The sequence below is a fragment of the Vipera ursinii genome (assembly GCF_947247035.1).
Source record: "Vipera ursinii genome assembly, chromosome: 2".
In the NCBI taxonomy this organism is placed as follows: Eukaryota; Metazoa; Chordata; class Lepidosauria; order Squamata; family Viperidae; genus Vipera; species Vipera ursinii.
The window spans coordinates 3,844,725-3,866,045 of NC_139513.1; the positions used below are offsets into that span (position 1 = coordinate 3,844,725).

The 21,321-nt window shown below is 41.3% G+C and overlaps 1 protein-coding gene across 1 annotated transcript; it reads right to left on the minus strand.

Moving 5' to 3' along the window:
- Positions 1-2,105: 2,105 nt before the first annotated feature.
- On the minus strand, positions 2,106-11,835 carry LOC310633243 (vomeronasal type-2 receptor 26-like; the record flags this gene model as incomplete). The annotated part of the gene is made up of 4 exons (XM_083350930.1): positions 2,106-3,022; positions 3,391-3,517; positions 10,380-10,607; positions 11,803-11,835. The coding sequence occupies 4 exons, from the start codon at positions 11,833-11,835 to the stop codon at positions 2,106-2,108; spliced, it is 1,305 nt and encodes a 434-aa protein (XP_083207056.1).
- Positions 11,836-21,321: the final 9,486 nt, after the last annotated feature.

The following is a 21,321-nucleotide window of genomic DNA, read 5'->3' on the forward strand; positions in this document are numbered from 1 at the left end:
TGGGGGAGGGAATGAGCCAAAGTGGCACAGTGCAAGACTTGTCTTGAGAGAGTCCTCAGGAGCTGCAGGGCGGCCTCAGGATCAGCACTTCTGGCACACCCGGAAGAGAAAGGAGGACGAGGGGTGGAGACAGGAGAGGCTATAAAAGGAGTCAGTTTGGATGGGAGAGGGAGAGAAAAAAAAAGACGCAGCCTTGGGAAGAGGAGTCAGCTGGAGCTGCACCGAAGGGAAAAGAAGGAGGAGGGGGGAGAGGACAGGAGATCAAACAGGGAGGCTGGGAGCTGATCTACAACTTCTGTGGCAGCCATTTGTGCCGGGTGCGCACACAGGCAGCAGCAACAAACAGGCAAGAAATGCAGCGGGGGAGGGGTCACTCACCATGAGAAATGAAGAAAGGCAGCATTGGTTGGAGGTGAGGTACGGAGGGAGGAAGGAAGGAAGGAGATAGCAATGAGAAAGAAGGAGGTAAAGAGCAGGAGGGAGGGAGGAAGGAAGGAAGCATTGGAAGGAAAAGCTGGGGGCTTGGTTTCCAGCCAGGAGGTTATAAGTTTAAGGAAAAAGGGAAAAAAAAGAAGCGCCACCATTTCAAATAGGTGAGAAAAAGCTGGCTGCTCTGGCTGCTTGAGAGGAGATGTTTTTTGGCAGAAGCGAAGTGCCATTTCAGCAGTTTGGTTCTGAATCTGTTAAACAACAAGCCGGGAGAGTGGAAGGATTCTTATGTGATTTTGTGACTTTGAAGTTATGGGATTTGTGCAATGTGGGCTTTGTGTTCTTAAGGCGTGTTTGGCAATTTTTATTGTGGCTGATGCCTGATTCCCATGTTGGATTTTGGGTTCTAATTCTATTGCTCTGCTATAATAATAATAATAATAATAATAATAATAATAATAATAATAATAATAATAATAATAATAATAATAATAATAATAATAATAATAATAATAATAATAAGTTGGAAGGGACCTTGGAGGTTATCTAGTCCAACCCCCTGCTCAGGCCGAAAACCTTATACCATTTCAGGCAAATGGCTGTCCAGTCTCTTCTTAAAAACCTCCAGTGTTGGAGCATTCACCACCTCTGGAGGCAGGTTGTTCCACTGGTTAATTGTTCTATTGTTAGCTGTAAGTTTTGCTGCAAGGGATTTTGAAGTATTTTTGTCCTGAATGGATTTTGCCTCTAGCATTCATTTACTTATGAATGGAGCCATTTGGGGAGACTGCTTTAGCTGGCAGCCAGTTCTTGCTACATTTTTCCCCCTTAAGTGCTAGATGGCTCCTTAACTTTCTTTTCTAGCCAGTAGCTAATGCTTAAAGGGGAATGCACCTTTTAAACTTAGTTTCCTCAAGGACTTGTCTTTTCTGTCTCTGGATGCTTTTCCTTGTTTGATAAATATGTGGAAGAGGGAAAATATGGGGGGGAGGATTAAAATTCTTTCTTCAGAAGGAAGGAGATGGGAATCAGAAAGACACAGGCAGGGAAGGAGGGAGGAAAACAGGAAGGAAGGTGGAGGGAGATTTTAATGAGAGAGAGGGAGGGTCTGAAGGAAATCCCGCCTTATCACTTGGCCACCAGCAGCTCTGCCATTGACTTTGCATGTCAAAAGTTTGCAAAAGGGGATCATATGACCCTGAGACACTGTGACCATCATAAATATGCAGGGCTTTTTTTCTCATAGAACGCTCAGAATGGAGTTCCGGCACATTTTTTGGATGGAACCTTGTAGGGTAGGCAAGGTGGTTTGTATGACATGTGTGAGTTCCGGCACCTTTTTGTTTTACAAAAAAAGCACTGTAAATATGAATCAGTTGCCAAGCATCTAAATATAAATCACATGACCCTGGGGATGCTGCAAAGGTCATAAGTGTAAAAAATGGTCATAAGTCACTTCAGTGCCATTGTAACTTTGAACAGTCACTAAGTGAATTGTCGTAAATCGAGAACTACCTGTACTTTAGCACTTTTCCCCCTTTTTTGGTAAAGTTTTTGACACCTTGCTAGGTGGTACTTGAATATTACCATATCCTAAAAGTGGTAGAATTGGTGAAAAGGTTGAAAAGCTCTGATCTAAAACACTGGGTGGAAATTATACTGCCAAGAAAATTGCATCAGAATTGGCTTCCTATTTTATTTTTCAATATTAGCTGCTCTTTTGTATTCAGATCTGGTCTTAGTAAAATAATGTAGCATTTGGGGATGAAGATACATCCCAGCAGGCCAGCACTGGAAGCCAAGATGGAGAAGACCTGCACAGCCACCATATATTTCCCCTTGGTGCTCAAGTAGGTGGGTACAAAGGATATCCAGATACTGCAGAAGACTAGCATGCTGAAGGTGATCAGCTTGGCTTCATTGAAGGCCCCAGGGAGGTTCCTGGCTAGGAAAGCCACCATGAAGCAGATGGTAGCCAGGAAGCCCATGTAGGTGAGAACACAGTAAAACATAACAGTGGAGCCTTCATTGCATTGCAGAATGATCTCTCCAGTCTGTGAACGCATGTCAGAACCAGGGAATGGGGGAAAGACTCCTAACCAGATGGAACAAAGAATGACCTGGATGCTAGAAGAGGAAAGGATGATGGAATTGGACAAACCTTTCCCCAACCATCTTCTCACTCTGTTCCCTGGCTTTGTGGCTAGGAAGGCCAGCACCACCATGATGGTTTTGGCCAAGACAGAAGAGACAGCAATTGAGAAGATGATGCTGAAGACTGTTTGTCGAAGAAGGCAAGTGACTCTCTTTGGCCGACCAATGAAAAGGAAGGAGGTGCAGAAAGAAAGCAGTAGGGAGACCAGGAGAACATAGGAGAGATCCTGGTTGTTGGCCTTGACAATGGGAGTTTCTCTGTATTTACTGAAGATTCCCAAGACAAAACTTGAGATTAAGATTAGGAAGAGGGCAAAGGAGGTAAGGATGATCCCCAAATTCTCCTGATAGGACAAATAGGTGATGATTTTGGGGATACATTGATCTTGGTTCTTGTTCTGATGTTGATCTTCTGGACATCTTGTGCAGTGGTCTGCATCTGCAAAAGGACAAGTAATAGAATAACACTGTGTCTGGGAGGGGAGGAAAGAAGGAGGTGTGTGTGTGTGTGTGTGTGTGTGTGTGTGTACTTTTCTGCATAAGTAGCCAAAGTTGATAAAGAGAGAAAAGGTAGCTGAGTGAAGAAGGGGCAGAGTTTAAAGGAAAAGACTTTTTATTTGCCAAGAAAGCTTGGCTCCTGGAAGATTTTCTTGCCTTTTCTCATCTTTGGAGGACAGTTGGGAGCAAAAAGTGAGATGTAGGGAAGAGGGATAAAAGAGAGAATAAAAAGGGAAAAAAGTTCCAGGGAAGAGATTTCTAGAAACCTTTGCTTCTTTCTCAAAGATTGCCCTGACTCTAGTCACCCACCTTCTTGAGTGGAGATGCTCCCTTCTGCACAGGGGATGCAGTCATAACAGCAACTTGGTTTTTCTTCCTGGACCACCTTGTAGTATCCAGGCTGACAAGCCTCCACACACCGGGAATAAGGCCAGGGCTGAAAATGAAGAGAATTGGCGACAAAGAGAATTCAGAAGCATTTGCACAACTGATCAGCTATGAAATGAGACATAGAGTTGGAAGGGGATTAGCAACAAAATAGGTATGAATTGTGGTGGTGCAGTTGTTAAAGGACAGAATTGCAGGCTAACTCTGCTCACTGCCAGCAGTTCAATTATGACTGGCACAAGGTTGACTCACGGCTCAGCCTTCCATCCTTCCGAGGTCAGTAAAATGAGGACCCAGATTGTTGGGGGCGATATGCTGACTCTATAAACCACTCAGAAAGTGCTGTAAAGCACTATAAAGTGGATTATAAGTGTAAGTGTTATTGCTATGTGCAAAACTATCCATTCCAGAAATGGAATGTTCTGGAAAACTCTGGAAGGTCCCTTTCTCAAGACCATATTATGCTAGACATTCCAGGGTTGGTCCAATTGTTTTCATGAAAGTAATTCTCGGATTTTTTTCTGATAGTCCAGACATGGTATTCTGATCAAAGAAGATATATGGGGGAAGGGAAGCTATGTTTGGAGCAGCATTAACTACTTCTCATTTGGAGGACTGACTTCTGGAAAATTGCCAGAGCAACTCTGGAACAACTATTTCATTACTATTCTGAAGACAAAAGGAAATTCTGGAATTCTCCAGCATCTGTTCTACCAAATCTCTGACCACAGCTTCAACTTGTTGAATCTATACACATCCAAATGAAAATAATACAGTTTTACTCAGTGGTGGGATTCACATATGTGAACAACCGGTTCTCTGTGTGGATGCCAGTTCTGGAAGTCCATTCTGTCCTTCTATCTCCAGTCTACAACACAGTCCTTTCAACAGTTCCAAGAAGGCTCTGCACCCATTTGCACTACACAGGTGACCCTGAGAGCAAACCTCCAAATGGCCTCAACAACTCTTTAAAAGAATGCATATGACCAGCTGTCTGTAAGGAGTATAGATCCTTTCATTTTCCACCATCCAGTCAGAGCTGAAGAAGCTTCTTGGATGAGAAGCAAAATGTCTTCAAAGAAAAACAAGAAAATTTAGCTGCTTCATGAAAAAGCATCTTTGAGACTTAAGCCATCAGCCATGAAGATCTTGAAAAAGATACTCAAAGGAACAGAATAAGACAGGCAGTGGTTCTTCCTGTGACACTTTTTGGAAGTGAAAGTTGAAGAACTGAAGAAGCTGGATATAAACAATATTGATACCTTTGAATTTTGGTGTGGAGAAAACTTCAGAGAATACCATGAATAGCCAAGAAAATTAAAAACAAAAGGGGCAATCAAACAAATCAACTCAGAATTCTTACTCAAGGAATAATTGACCAGGCTCATATTATCCTACTCTGGAGACATTATGTGAAGAGACAGCTCTAAAAATGTTGGGAAAGGTGGAAGGAAAAAGAAGATGAGGATGTCCAGCAATAAGGAGGATGAATACAATCACAGAGGCAATGAGTGCACTGTTGGAAGATGAGGTTACCAGGCTAGGTAACTTCCCCTACCTGCTGCTGAAGATGTTACCTAGACTGGTAACCTCAACTTCCACATTCAGAAACCAACCCACAAGCTCAGAGAATGAACCTTCACACTCATCTTACAACTGAGCTATAGATATTCACCACTGGTGCAAACTATTAGAAGACTTAAAACACCGGGTAAGGGACAGTAATCCCCTTCATGGATTACTGCCTTGTCGTGGCGAAGGGGCTTGCGTAATTCAATGAAGCTATGAGCTATGCCGTGCATGGCCACCCAAGATGGAAAGTTCATAGCAGAGAGTTCTGACAAAACGTGATCCACTGGAGAAGGAAATGGCAAACCACTCCAGTATCTTTGCCATGAAAACCCTATGGACAGTACCAAAAGGCAAAACGATATGACGCTGGAAGATGAGCCTCTCAGGTCAGAAGGCATCCAATATGCTACTGGGGAAGAGCAGAGGGCTAGTACTAGTAGCGCCAGAAAGAATGAAGCGACTGGGCCAAAGCTAAAAGGACGCTCAGCTGTGGCTATGTCTGGTGGTGAAAGGAAGGTCCGATGCTGTAAAGATTTTTTTCTCCATAGGAACCTGGAATGTAAGATCCATGAATCAAGGAAAGCTGGACGTGGTCAAACAAGAGATGACAAGACTAAACATTGACATCTTAGGTATCAGCGAACTAAAATGGACAGGAATGGGTGAATTTAATTCAGATGACCATCAGGTATACTACTGCGGGCAAGAATCCCTCAGAAGAAATGGAGTAGCCTTCATAGTCCATAAAAAATAGGAAAAGCAATACGGATACAATCCTCAAAATGACAGAATGATCTCAGTTCGAATCCAAGGCAAACTATTCAATATCACAGTAGTCCAAGTCTATGCCCCAACCACCGGTGCTGAAGAGGATGAAATTGACCGGTTCTATGAAGCCCTACAGCACCTTATAGAACTAACACCCAAAAATGATGTCCTTATCATCATGGGGGATTGGAATGCTAAAGTAGGAAGCCAAAAGATAACTGGAATAACAGGCAAGTTTGGCCTTGGAGTACAAAATGAAGCAGGGCACAGGCTGATAGAATTTTGTCAAGAGAATACGATGGTCATAGCAAACACTCTTTTCCAACAACCCAAGAGACGGCTTTACACATGGACATCACCAGACGGTCAACACAGAAATCAGATTGACTATATGCTCTGCAGCCAAAGATGGAGAAGCTCTATACAGTCAGTAAAAACAAGACCAGGAGCTGACTGTGGCTCAGACCATGAGCTTCTTGTTGTAAAGTTTAGGCTTAAATTAAAGAAAGTAGGGAAAAGCGCTAGGCCAGTCAGGTATGAATTAAATCATATCCCTGTTCAATATACAGTAGAGGTGACAAATAGATTTAAGGAATTAGATCTGATAGACAGAGTGCCTGAAGAACTATGGACAGAGGTTCGCAACATTGTACAACAGGTAGCAACCAAAACCATCCCAAAGAAAAAGAAATGCAAGAAAGCAAAATGGCTGTCTGAGGAAGCTTTGCAAATAGCTGAGGAAAGGAGGGAAGCGAAAGGCAAGGGAGAAAAAGAAAGATATGCCCAATTAAATGCAGAATTCCAAAGAATAGCTACAAGAGATAAGAATGCCTTCTTAAATGAACAATGCAAAGAAATAGAAGAAAACAATAGAATAGGGAGGACGAGAGATCTTTTCAAGAAAATTGGAGAGATGAAAGGAACGTTTCATGCAAAAATGGGCATGATAAAGGACCAAAATGGCAGGGACCTAACAGAGGCAGAAGAGATTAAGAAGAGGTGGCAAAATTACACAGAAGAACTATACAAGAGCAAGCTTAACGTCCCTGATAATCACAATGAGGTGGTCACTGACCTCGAGCCAGACATCCTAGAATGTGAAGTGAAGTGGGCCTTAGAAAAGCTGAGCAACAACAAAGCTAGTGGAGGTGACAGTATTCCAGCTGAGCTATTCAAAATCTTAAAAGACGATGCAGTAAAAGTGCTACACTCAATTTGCCAGCAAATTTGGAAAACTCAACAGTGGCCACAGGATTGGAAAAGATCAGTTTACATTCCAATTCCAAAGAAAGGCAGTGCCAAAGAATGTTCAAACTATTGCACCATTGCACTCATTTCACATGCTAGTAAAGTTATGCTTAAAATCCTACAAGCTAGACTCCAGCAGTATGTGGATTGAGAACTACCAGAAGTACAGGCAGGATTTCGAATAGGCAGAGGAACTAGAGATCAAATTGCTAACATACGCTGGATCATGGAGAAAGCTAGAGAGTTCCAGAAAAACATCTACTTCTGCTTCATTGACTATGCTAAAGCCTTTGATTGTGTGGATCATAACAAACTCTGGCAAGTCCTTAAAGAGATGGGCATACCAGACCATCTTATTTATCTCTTGAGAAATCTATATGCGGGCCAAGAAGCAACAGTGAGAACTGGACACGGAACCACTGATTGGTTCAAAATTGGGAAAGGAGTCCGGCAAGGCTGTATACTGTCACCCTGCCTATTTAACTTATATGCAGAGCACATCATGAGAAATGCAGGGCTAGATGAATCAAAAGTTGGAATTAAGATTGCCGGAAGAAACATCAACAACCTAAGATATGCAGATGATACCACTCTAATGGCAGAAAGTGAAGAAGAACTAAAGAGCCTCTTGTTGCGGGTGAAGAAGGAGAGTGCAAAAGTTGGGTTGAAACTAAACATTAAGAAAACCAAGATCATGGCATCTGGCCCTCTCAATTCCTGGCAAATAGATGGGGAATAAATGGAGCTAGTGACAGATTTTATTTTCCTGGGCTCCAAGATCACTGAAGATGGGGACTGTAGCCAAGAAATTAAAAGACGCTTGCTCCTTGGGAGGAAAGCCATGGCAAATCTAGACAGCACACTAAAAAGCAGAGACATCACCCTGTCAACAAAAGTGTGTATAGTCAAGGCTATGGTCTTCCCAGTTGCAATGTATGGCAGTGAAAGCTGGACCATAAGAAAGGCTGAGCGCCAAAGAATTGAAGCCTTTGAACTATGGTGCTGGAGAAGACTCTTGCGAGTCCCTTGGACTGCAAGGCGATCAAACCGGTCAGTCCTAGAGGAGATCAACCCTGACTGCTCTTTAGAAGGCCAGATCCTGAAGCTAAAACTCAAATACTTTGGCCACCTAATGAGAAGGAAGGACTCACTGGAGAAGAGCCTAATGCTGGGAAAGATTGAGGGCAATAGAAGAAGGGGATGACAGAGAATGAGGTGGCTGGATGGAGTCACTGAAGCAGTAGGCGTATGCCTAGATGGACTCCAGAAGATGGTAGAGGACAGGAAGGCCTGGAGGAACATTGTCCATAGGGTCGCAATGGGTTGGACACGACTTCGCAACTAACAACAACAACAAAGGGACATGGAGAAAATTATCTGTGTGATAGCAATAGCAATAGCACTTAGACTTATATACCACTTCACAGTTCTTTACAGCCCTCTCTAAGAAGTTTACAGAATCAGCATATTGCCCCCAACAATTTGGGCCCTCATTTTACCTACCTCAGAAGGATGGAAGGCTGAGTCAGCTGGTCCGGATCAAACTGCTGGCAATTGGCAGAATTAGCCTGCAATGCTCCTCTAACCACTGTGCCACCATGGAAGGAAGGAAGGAAGGAAGGAAGGAAGGAAGGAAGGAAGGAAGGAAGGAAGGAAGGAAGGAAGGAAGGAAGGATAATAGGACACTTATATTTTTTATTTTTTTTATTTTAATTCCATTTATATCCTGCCCTTCTCCGAAGACTCAGGGCGGCTTACAAGCTTAGCAGTAGCCTTCATTCTATGTATATGCCTGCTTATTAGGGCTTTCACACACACCCCCAAGCGGCATTATTACAAAGTCAGCTTAATTGCCCCCAACAATCTGTGCTTTACAGTCCTCTCTAAGCAGTTTACAGAGTCAGCATATGGCCCCCAACAATCTGACTCCTCATTTTATTGACCTCAAAAAGATGGAAGGCTGAATCAACCTTGAGCTGGTGAGAACTGAACTTCTGAACTGCTGGAAGCCAGCAGGCTGTAGATGTAGTCTGCAGTACTGCATTCTAACCACTGTGCCATCCCTAAGAGCTGATGCTGACACTGACTTATGGCACATAGTATCAATCTTTACTCAATCAAAGCACAAAGCCTGTATTAGAAGGCTTTACTTCTTCCTTCCTATTAAAACCTGCCTCAATTTCCTCCACCCCTATGTTATTTTTGCCTTTGTTCTTTGGAAAGAAACCTAAACCCTGTAGACAGCCCCTTTTGGGGGGAGGTGGACAGTTTAGAAATTGGAATACAAATAAATAAAAAGACCTTGTCATTTTGCTAGGACTGAATGAAAAAAACCCCAAAGAATCAGTCTGATGCTCAGTTTGAGAAGAGAGAAGACGCTCACTGAGCTGTTAAATGAAACCAAAGGGATAGGAGATCTTTTTTCTTGAAATGTTACTTCCTAAAGTGAAGTACCTTTTTAAGGTAGTTCTTAAAGTGAAGTACCACTTTATAATGCCTTGATAAAACCACACTTGGAATATTGCATTCAGTTTTGGTTGTCATGAAAAAAAAAAAAGATTGAGATTCTAAAAAGAGTGCAGAGAAAGGCAACAAAGATCATCCGGGGACTGGAGGCTAAGACATACTAATAATGATTGCAGAAAATGGGTATGTCTAGTTCAGGGGTCAGCAACCTGAAACAGTGAAAGAGCCACTCGGAACCGGTTCCCTCACAAAAGGAAAAACTGGGAGCCACAAAAAATGTGTGCACATGCGCGTACATGCGTGCATGCGCAGAACAGGGTTTGACTGAAGAGTGGAGCCAAGGTGAGATATGCACCTACCCTGCATATTTGAATTGATTGGTTGAATTTTTTTAGTCCCACTTTTTTTTTTTGGACTGCACATGGCAGAGGACTGGGAGCCGCAGGAGACGGCTGAAAGAGCTGCATGCGGCTCTGGAGCCGCGGGCTGCAGACCTGTGGTCTAGTTTAAAGAAGTGAAGGACTAGGAGTGACATGATAGCAGTCGTCCAATAGCTCAGGGGCTGCCAGAAAGAAGAGAGAATCAAGCTATTCTCCTAAGCAACTGAAGCCAGGACAATAACCAATGGATGGAAACTTAATAAGAGAAGCAGCCTAGAACTAAGGAGAAACTTCCTGACAGAACAATTAGTGGAACTGCTTGCCTTTAGAAGTCATGGGTGCTCCAACACTTTACATTTCTAAGAAGAGATTGGACAACCGTTGTCGGAAATAGTATAGAGTCTTCTGCTTGAGCAGGGTGTTAGAGTAGAAGACCTCCAAGGTCCCTTCCAACTCTGTTATTCTGTTATACTTCACCTGTTTATTCCATTGGGACCACACCGTGTCTTCCTTGTTGATGCTGAACATGACTCTGGCAGATTCCTCTCTTGCTAGACTTCCAAATTTCACTCTAGTGGCTGACCTATTAGGAAACCACACCCAGCTCAGGATGTCAAAGTCAGCCATCAAATTTCCATTTCCATCCACATACATTCCTTCCATGGTGTGATTGTAGATCTGGGGGTTCTTCAGGAAAGGGTGGAGCTATAGAAAGAAGATGGAACAATGTAGAAAACACATTATGGAAATAGAACATCTGAATCTTTAATGGTTTCAGATCTCTATAAATCAATTTGTATACAAAAGGGATGGTTTCATTCTGAATCTTTGAGTTTGCCTTCAGAATTTGGGATAGATATAATCAATCTATAGGGCAATGTGGTGGCTCAGTGGTTAAGAAGCTGGGTTTATCTGCTGGAAATTGGGCAGTTCAGGTTCAAGACCTCAGCACCATGTGACAGGGCGAGCTCCCATCCTTGCCACTAGCTCCTGCCAACCTAGCAGTTAGAAAGCATGCAAATGTGAGTAGATAAATAGGTACCACTTTGTTAGGAAAGTGACATCATGCTGGCCACATGACCAGGGAAATGTCATTGGACAGTACTGGCTCAATGAAATGGAGATAAGCACCAGCCCCTTATAGTTCGCAATGACAAGCAGAATAAAATTTCCAGGGACTCTTTTACCTTACATTTTTTTTATAATCAATCTATATTTCCTAATTATGTAAAAGAAAATGAGTGAGCTTTGACTTATTTTCATAGCTGGCTTATTGATTATGACAGATTTTGGGCCCCATAAAAATGATGCAATTAAATAATAAGGTAGGAAATACAAAAAGTGAAGTGTATATAAATTCTTTCCTCAAATATCAAATTCTTGACATTGAGAAAAGAAAATCTCCATGCCCAGAAACAGAAGAGCAAGACTTAATCACCATTTGGCATAGTCAGAGACCAACCTAAACAGGATAAGAGGAACGAAACCAAGGGATTTTATTAAAGGAAAGAATTCATGAAATATTATTGCTACAATGCATATGTCATTTGGAGAGAAATGTAGAGAATGGATTTTAGACTAGATCAGACTAGATGAGACTAGACTAGACTAGACTATAACAGAACAGAACGGAATAGAATAACAGAGAGAGAGAAGGGAGAAGGGCGGTATATAAATTTAATAAAATAAATACATAAATAAATAAACAGAGTTGGAAGGGACCTTGGAGGTCTTCTAATCCATCCCCCTGTTCAGGCAGGAAACCCTATACCATTTCAGACAAATAGTTGTCCAATCGCTTCTCAGAAACTTCCAGTGTTGGAGAATTCACAACTTCTGGAGGCAAGTTGTTCCACTGATTAATTTTTCTAACAATCAGGAAATTTTGGAATTACTAAACCTGTGTACGGAGATTCCCAATCATCCAGGTCATGGTTGTCCCAAAGGTGCTTTTTCCAAAAACCAACCAGATGGAAAATGTTTAGCTTCTCATCCAAAAAGCTCCTTCAGAACTAAAGAAGCTTCTTGGATGAGAAGCAAAATATTTTTCTTATTTATCTGATTTTTAAAATTTATTTAATATGTAAAATGCAAAGAAAAATAGGAATAAGAAATTAGGAGAAGGAAAAAGAGAGGGGGAAAAGAAAACCTGAGGTGCAAGGGAAAAAAAGAAAGAAAAGGCATTTATTTCTGACTCTTTTTAGCACAGTTCAAGATAAAAACACTTCAGCCTCAATGTTTTGCTTTTACACATTAGTATATAATTAGCTGTGAAGAAGGAGAGTGTAAAACTTGGGTTGAAACTAAACATTAAGAAAACCAAGATCATGGCATCTGGCCCTCTCAATTCCTGGCAAATAGATGGGGAAGAAATGGAGGCAGTGACAGATTTTATTTTCCTGGGCTCCAAGATCACCGCGGATGGGGACTGTAGCCAAGAAATTAAAAGACGCTTGCTCCTCGGGAGGAAAGCCATGGCAAATCTAGACAGCACACTAAAAAGCAGAGACATCACCCTATCAACAAAAGTGCGTATAGTCAAGGCTATGGTCTTCCCAGTTGCAATGTATGGCAGTGAAAGCTGGACCATAAGAAAGGCCGAGTACCAAAGAATTGAAGCCTTTGAACTATGGTGCTGGAGAAGACTCCTGTGAGTCCCTTGGACTGCAAGGCGATCAAACCAGTCAGTCCTAGAGGAGATCAACCCTGACTGCTCTTTAGAAGGCCAGATCCTGAAGCTAAAACTCAAATACTTTGGCCACCTAATGAGACGGAAGGACTCACTGGAGAAGAGCCTAATGCTGGGAAAGATTGAGGGCAATAGAAGAAAGGGACGACAGAGAATGAGTTGGCTGGATGGAGTCACTGAAGCAGTAGGCGTGAGCTTAGATGGACTCCAGAAGATGGTAGAGGACAGGAAGGCCTGGAGGAACATTGTCCATAGGGTCGCGATGGGTCGGACACGACTTCGCAACTAACAACAACAACATATAATTAGCTATTTCTATAATGACAAATCTATCTAATCAACAAGACCAAAATCAAAATTTCATTTTTTTTATCATAAGCCCAAAATCCAGGTCATAGTTGTCCCAAAGGTGCTTTTTCCAAAAAAAAACAAAAAAAAAAACAAAAAACAAACAACTAGGTGGAAAATGTTTCTCATCCAAAAAGCTCCTTCAGAACTGAAGAAGTTTCTTGGATGAGAAGTGAAATATTTTCTTTTTTTTAAATTAGTTTTACAAAAATTTTTTACAATACATATGAGAAGTGAAATATTTTCCAAGTGGAAAAAAACGCAAGAAAGTCCAGTTGCCTTTTGGAAGAAATACCTTTGGAGCTAAGCCAGTCAGGTTCAACACATATATTTCACTCTTTGGTATGAGATGGGGAAGGGAATACCTGCCATGGCTGAAGCTTTTGAACTTCCAACTTATCTTTTCTCTCTGATATTGTCCTTGGGGATTTGGAGGAATAGGCCATATTTAAGGCATGTGCCACTGTCCAGATGGCATTGTAAGTTAAGGAATTGTCTAGAGAGAAGATCCTCTCAATCTTCTCTTGAGGTGCATTCTCCAAGTTCTCTTTCTCTGAACACCTTGTCTGGCCTTTCACAGACAAGGCTGACTTGGCATATGAACAATGAAAATGTTTATGAGCGAGCTGCCTCATAAGATGGTAGAAATATTTAAAACCATCAGATCTGTTCTTTTTCTTTGTCTGGATGAGAAAAGAAAAAATACTTCGGGTATATCTGAAAGTGAAATCACTATATATTATCTCCATAGTGAGGTCCCATAAAGCTGTTGTGATCCAGACTTTACCTAGAACAGGTGTTCTCAAAAGCTTAAATATATAATCGGTAATAAGTATTCCATCTAAGAAAGATGTAAATTCTGCATAGCAGACAAATACATTGATTTGCCTCCAGTTGTGGAAAACAGTAATCAGATAGTTGAAATTCTTGGTGTTCAGAAAGGTGGAGCGTGCAAAAACAACACAAATGCCATTCTGTGCCAGCACAGGAGTGAAAGTCTTAATGAAATGTTCTCCATTATCAGTGGCTGCAGCGAAGACCCCAATGAACGTCCACCGAAAATACTGGAGCAATTTAATAATGCCCAAATATTGGGCACCTTCTTTGGGGACGGTCCGGGAAAAAAAAGGAAATTGAGTTTTATCATTCATGGATGGTGAAGTGAAAGTGTAGCTGATCTGAAATTGAAAATAGAAGAAGGATGCCTAATGATATGGTACTGAAAAAGTAGCATTAGAGCTCAGATAATGAGTGCATGATTCCAGACTAACTTGATGGACATAATAAGACAGTACAACACTAGAAAACAAGACAAGAAACAATAGATAGAAAGTAATCAAGGAGAGAAGCAACCTAGAACCAAGGAGAAATTTCTTGACAGTGAGAACAATAAACCAGTGGAACGGCTTGCTTTCAGAAGTTGTGGGCGCTCCAACATTGGAAGCTTTTTTAAAAGCATCTCATCAATGGACATTATGAGAGCTAAAATTGAGAGGAAATCAAAGCCTCCTATAAGAGATGACCAGGCTGAGCCCAAGGGAGGGGGTCAAGCATGTCATCAGTCTCGAGTTCCTTCGTGTCAACAAGCGATCTACAATACGTTCAGCCCTCCTTGAAATCTTTTGAATTCTTATCTACTGCCAATTTGCCTTGACTGTTAGTAGTTCAGATTCTTATGGAGAGCTAGCATGGAATAAACTTGTAGTCTTTTGAATAGCTTTGCTTTCTGATTTCCTGTGCCTAACACTTCCTCTTATGAGAAGTGAGAATGTCAGCATGAATAATTTGAGATCTGTCCAAGTATCAATTGTAAATAGAACAGAACAGAACAGAAAGGAATAGAATAGAATAGAATAGAATAGAATAGAAATAGAATAGAATAGAATAGAATAGAATAGAATAGAATAGAATAGAATAGAATAGAATAGAATAGAATAACAGAGTTGGAAGGGACCTTGGAAGTCTTCTAGTCCAACCCCCAGCTCAGGCAGGAAACTCTATACTATTTCAGATAAATGGTTGTCCATTCTTTTCTTAAAAACTTCCAATGTTGGAGCATTAACAACTTCTAGAGGCAAGTTGTTCCACTCATTAATTGTTCTCACTATCAGGAAATTTCTCCTTAGTTCTAGGTTGTTTTTCTCCTTGGTTAGTTTCAATCCATTGTTTCTTGTCTTGCCTTTTGGTGCTTTGGAGAATAGCTTGATTCCCTCTTCTTTGTGGCAGCCCCTGAGATATTGGAACACTGCTATCATGTCACCCCTAGTCCTGTCATGGAGAAAATCTAGATATGTGGTCATTAGGAGTAGAAAAACAACTTAATCCATCAATCAGTCCATCTGTCAAGAGTGAAACATGGGCAGCTATGTGCCTCTCTGTTTCAACTTGTCGTTAGAGTAAGGCGGGGAGATGTATTGACTATGAATGGATTAATTTGGAGAAATGAAACTTCTGCAGTTCCATGGAGGCTTGTGAGAGTACAGAAACTTTTCAAGATCATATCAACAGGTGGGAAGAAGAAAGTCAATAGTTCCCATAACAAGATAACTTTTTTATATGGTCTACATGGTTGAGCTGAGAAAATCATTGTTTAATACTGTAAACTGTTGCTTTAGAAATTCAAAATTAGTTTTACTTCCCATTACCACACTATGTATTTAATAAACAGTAAGCTTTTCAGAATTGAATTGATCCTAGATTTTTATTTGGATATTCAAGCTGGATGTTGACACTGTCAATCAATTAACATCAAACAACAGACTGAAATCAAACACAGATGGAAACTAACCAAGGAGAGAAGCAACCTAGGACTAAGGAAAAATTTCCTGATAGTGAAAACAACTAATCAGTGGAACAGCTTCCCTTCAGAAGTTGTGGGTGCTTCATCATTGGAGGCTTTTAAGAAGAGACTAGACAGCCATTTATCTGAAATGGTACAGGGTCACCTGCTTGAGCAGATGGTTCAACCAGAAGACTTCCAAGGTCCCTTCCAACTCTGTTGTTATACATATGTTTAAGTTTAGGAATGTGAGTCAACAAATACCCAGCATTCGTAGACATTTCTGAGTAAAAGTCTCATATGAGGAATACGGTGAACCACTCTTCCCCTGACATACCTGTGCTATTTTGTATATGCCCAATATAGCAGCAATTTGGATGGATGTATCAGAATCAGCCTCTTCCAGGAGAACCAGTATGTTTTTCTTCCTTCCACAACTGTAGTTGGGAACATTGGCCTCTCCAGTTGACAACAGGTCCAACAGACCATCCAAAGTCATTCGTCTGTTTTTAAAGTTGTCCTGGAGGTCATATCCCAAAGTGATGTTGGGTAAGAGGTAGGAATCATGGTTGATCTCCTGAATGGCAAAAAGGAAGGACAGAATTTTCCAGTACATCACATCTCCTTCCCTGAAAATATATGCACGTGGTATCATCAGTCTACATTGAGGAAAAGTAATGTCCCTGAATTAAGGATCCCTGCCTAATTCCACTGCTCTACAACACTGAATTAAAACAGAACTCTAGAAAGAGACTCTAGGGACTCTGAGACTCTAGAAAGAGACTCTAGAGACTCTGAGACTCTAGAAAGAGTGCAGAGAAGAGTAACAAAGATAACTAGGGGACTGGAGGCTAAAACATACAAAGACCGGTTGGGCATGTCTAGTTTAGTGAAAAGAAGGACTAGGAGTGACATGATAGCAGTCTTCCAATATCTCAGGGGTTGCCACAAAGAAGAGGAAGTCAACTTGTTCTCCAAAGGACCTGAAGGCAGGAGAAGAAGCAATGGATGGAAACTAATTAAGGAGAGAAACAACCTGGAATTAAGGAGAATTTTCCTGAAAGTTAGAACAATTAATCAGTGGAACAACTTGCCTCCAAAAGTTGTAAATGCTCTAACACTGGAAGTTTTTAAGAAGAGACTGGACAACCATTTGTCTGAAATGATATAGGGTTTCCTGCTTGAGCATGTGGTTGGACTAGAGGACCTCCAAGGTCCCTTCCAACTCTATTATTCTGTTATTCTGTTAGAACTGAAGCAATCTAGACAATGTGTACATCAAAACTGTGTCTTAATCCTAAAAATACTTCCTGGTACTGATAAGGTATCTCTCTACCTTCCTGGCTTTTATGAAATGGCATTCTAACAGTCTGGTCACTCCTTGGGAACTTTGCAATTTATCACTGAATGCATGAATGGATTGTATGGGGATGTGTGTGTATGAGACAAACCAGAAGAACAACTACATGAAGAAGGAAACTATTTGTCTTCTTCATACAAGAGGCTTAATTTGACTAGTGAAAGACCTCAAGGGGCATTCAAACAACTTATGAAGCTTTATTAGAGTGAATCTTACCTCATGTTTGTGTTAGTTAGTGTGTGGTATGCAGCAGGCCTGTTAAGAGCCTTGGTGGAGCAGTGGGCTAATGCCTCCTAAAGTAACACCAGCTGCCTGCAATTAGTGCAGGTTCGCATCCCACCAGGCTCAAGGTTGACTCAGCCTTCCATCCTTCCGAGGTAGGTAAAATGAGGACCCAGATTGTTGGGGGCAATTAAGCTGACTTTGTAATAATGCCGCTTGGGGGGGGGTGTATGAAAGCCCTAATAAGCAGGCATATACATAGAATGACGGCTACTGCTAAGCTTGTAAGCCGCCCTGAGTCTTTGGAGAAGGGCGGGATATAAATGGAATTAAAATAAAAAAATAAATAAAAAATAAAGTTAGCTTGGAAATTCTCCGTCATCCAGATCATGGTTGTCTCAAAGGTGCCTTTTTAAGGAGGCAACTGAACTTTTTTTTTGAAGATGTTTTGCTTCTCTTCCAATAATCTTCAGCTCTGACTGGATGGTGGGGAATGGAAGTCTGCAAGGAATATAAAATCCTTCCATTCCCCACCACCAAGTCAGAGCTGAAGAAGCTTCTTGGGTGGGAAGTGAAATGTCTTCAAACAAAAACAAGGAAGTTCACTTTGCCTCCTAAAAAAGCAAGTTTTTTGACTTGCAACTGAATGTATTGGATAAACCCGGGAAATGGGTTAATTGAGCAATCAAGGGCTTGTGTGTGCATTGTGCAATTCTGTCCATTTTGCTTCATTAAAAGTGGGGGAGAAATATAACTCACAAATTGCTGAGCTATCAAAGTTTTATGGACTTTTCTACGTCAGTTGAGTGAGGAAACAAAAAACTGGAAAGAAGATAGGAGGTAAGCAACATAGCCATGTAAGATTTGGAGAAAGGACAGCAACAAAATGAAGAACCAGAAAGAAACAGTGCTGTAACTTAAGAGCAAACTCACAAAAAAGGAAATGTATAGAAATAGAACAGTATAGAGTCATTGTGCAATGAGACTCTCACTTTCAAAATGTTCAGTAATTGAATTTTTAAAAAGAAAACCAATTTCACACAACACCAGGTTGATTTGTGCACAAATAGTAATGTGTCAAGGTCAAGTATGTAAGCACAGACTGCGATGTAGATCCATCATCTATGTGATTACTTACCCATAAAATTTTGTAGAGGGAGTCATTTTGAAACTAAATGGCTGAATTTTAGCAAGATTGGTTGCAGAGAAGAGTCCACCAACGAGATGGTGTCCTGGCTTGTAATGATTGATTAGGTCTACTTCATCCCTCCCCATATTCAAGAGGCACTCTGCCCTGAGTATCTTGCAGGTAGCCTGTGGCAACAGAAAGAGCAGCATGAGAAGCAGAAGCAGCCAGGCCATTTCTGATCTGATGGATTATAGGAAAAGCACAAAGTGTTTTGAAATAGGGTTGAATTTCAGTGGGTTTTCTAATGCATATGAAGCCCAGCAAAAATTTTCCAGTGATAGAACCAGGTTCAATACAGGAACACAATGTTTGCTGGCTGTGAAGCTCAGTCCAACTTCCCATGGGCACAAGATGTGTTTATGCACTAATGTTACTGCTGGTAAATATTACTACATGTTGCTCCTGATTCTGTTGTTTATTTCAAGACCAGTTTCCAGAGGGGAAAAGAATCCCTTGGCATAAAGGTAATGAAGAAAACACAGTCATTCTAATAATTATGAGAAGCATGCCCTTTGTGAAATCTTCGGCTTTGTGTGAACCCATGTGCTGGAACCTGCTGGAGAACTACTGATGCAACTCTTAGTACAAATCCAAGGAGAGAGGCTGATAAGTTTGGCCCAACTTTTTCTGGTGGAACTCTTTCAGAATGGCAAGGACCGAGACATCACCAGTATCCTTAGTCTGCAGGACATTCTTCAAAACTAGACTAGGCTTTGCTTTCTGGACATTTGTGAAAGAGACATGATTCTTCATCTTCTTACTTCCATGTAGTCCCATTTTTTTTGGTATAGAGACAAATTGGAGCAAGTGACAAATATGTATGTTAGAACAGAATAACAGAGTTGGAAGGGACCTCGGGGGTCTTCTCATCCAACCTCCTGCTCAGGCAGGAAACCCTATACCATTTCAGACAAATGGTTGTCCAATCTCTTTTTAAAAACTTCCAGTGTTGGAGCATTCATAACTTCTGGAGGTGAAGTTGTTCCACCGATTAATTGTTCTCACTATTTCTCCTTAGCTTTAGGTTGCTTCTCTCCTTGATTAATTTGATAAAGTAGATCACAACCTACTACTTGATAAGATAGAAAAATGTGGGTTAGATAGCATTACCACCAGATGGATTTGTAGCTGGCTGACAGGCCGTACTCAGCGTGTGGTCCTCAATGGAACCGCATCTACATGGAAGGAAGTGTGTAGTGGGGTGCCCCAGGGCTCTGTTCTGGGCCCAGTGCTCTTCAATATCTTCATTAATGATTTGGATGAGGGGATAGATGGGGAACTCATCAAATTTGCAGACGACACCAAGGTGGCAGGAATAGCCAATACTCCAGAAGATAGGCTTAAGATACAGAAGGATCTGGACAGACTCGAACACTGGGCATTTCAATATGAGCCAACAGTGTGCTGCAGCTGCCAAAAAAGCCAACACAGTGCTAGGCTGCATTAACAGAGGGATACAATCAAGATCAAGTGAAGTACTAATACCACTTTACAATGCTTTGGTAAGGCCACACATGGAATACTGCATCCAGTTTTGGTCACCACGATGTAAAAAAGATGTCGAGACTCTAGAAAGGGTACAGAGAAGAGCAACAAAGATGATTAGGGGGCTGGAGGCTAAAACATATAGGGAACGGTTGCTGGAATTGGGTATGTGTAGTTTAATGAAGAGAAGGGTGAGGGGTGACATGATAGCAGTGTTCCAATATCTCAGGGGCTACCACAAAGAAGAGGGAGTCAAGCTATTCTCCAAAGCACCTGAAAGCAGGACAAGAAGCAATGGAGGGAAACTAGTCAAGGAGAAAAGCAACCTAGAACTAAGGAGAAACTTCCTGACAGTTAGAACAATTAACCAGTGGAACAACCTGCCTCCAGAGGTGGTGAATGCTCCAACAGTGGAGGTTTTTAAGAAGAGACTGGACAGCCATTTGCCTGAAATGGTATAAGGTTTCCTGCCTGAGAAGGGGGTTGGACTAGATGACCTCCAAGGTCCCTTCCAACTTTTTATTATTATTATTATTATAATTTCCATCCATTTTTTCTTGCCTTCAGGTGCTTTGGAGAATAGGTTGACCCTCTCTTTTTATGGCAGTCCTCTAAGTATTGGAACACTGCTAGCAGGTCACCCCTCATCCTTCTTTTCATGAAACCAAACATACCCAATTCCAGCATATTTTTTAGCTTCCACTCCCCTTATCATATTTGTTGTTCTTCTCTACACTCTTTCTAGTCTTAGAGTCTAGAGTTCAGACTCTAATTCACTGATGCAGAGATGTGGAATTAGGCAGGGATACTTAATTCAGGAACTTTTCCTCAATGCAGAATGATGACACAATGTGCATATATTTTCAGGGAAGGAGATGTGATGTATTGGAAAATTCTGTCCTTTTTTGCCATTCAGGGAATTCCCATGTCTTACCCAATGTCATTCTGGGATATAGTCTCCAACAAGAACTTTGTTGGTTTCTCTGCACTCTTTCTAAAGTCTAAAAATCTTATTTATATTGTGGCGACCAAAACTGGATGCAGTATTCCAAGTGTGGCCTTACCAAGGGATTATAAAGTGGTACTAACGTTATTTGGTGATTTTGATTCTATCCCTCCGTTAATGCAGCCTTGGATGTATTCTTTGCTTCTTACACACATATGTGTGACCTCATTAATTAAGTCCAAAAGAATGGACTTTTTGGCATTACTATGATTAAATATGGACCCTTGTGAAGGATGCCATTATTGCTGGAGAGAACATACTCATCTCACATTCTGACTGACTTTTTCCAATTCTTACTCTTCGGGGTAACATATACCAGAGAAAGAAATGCTTTTTATCCT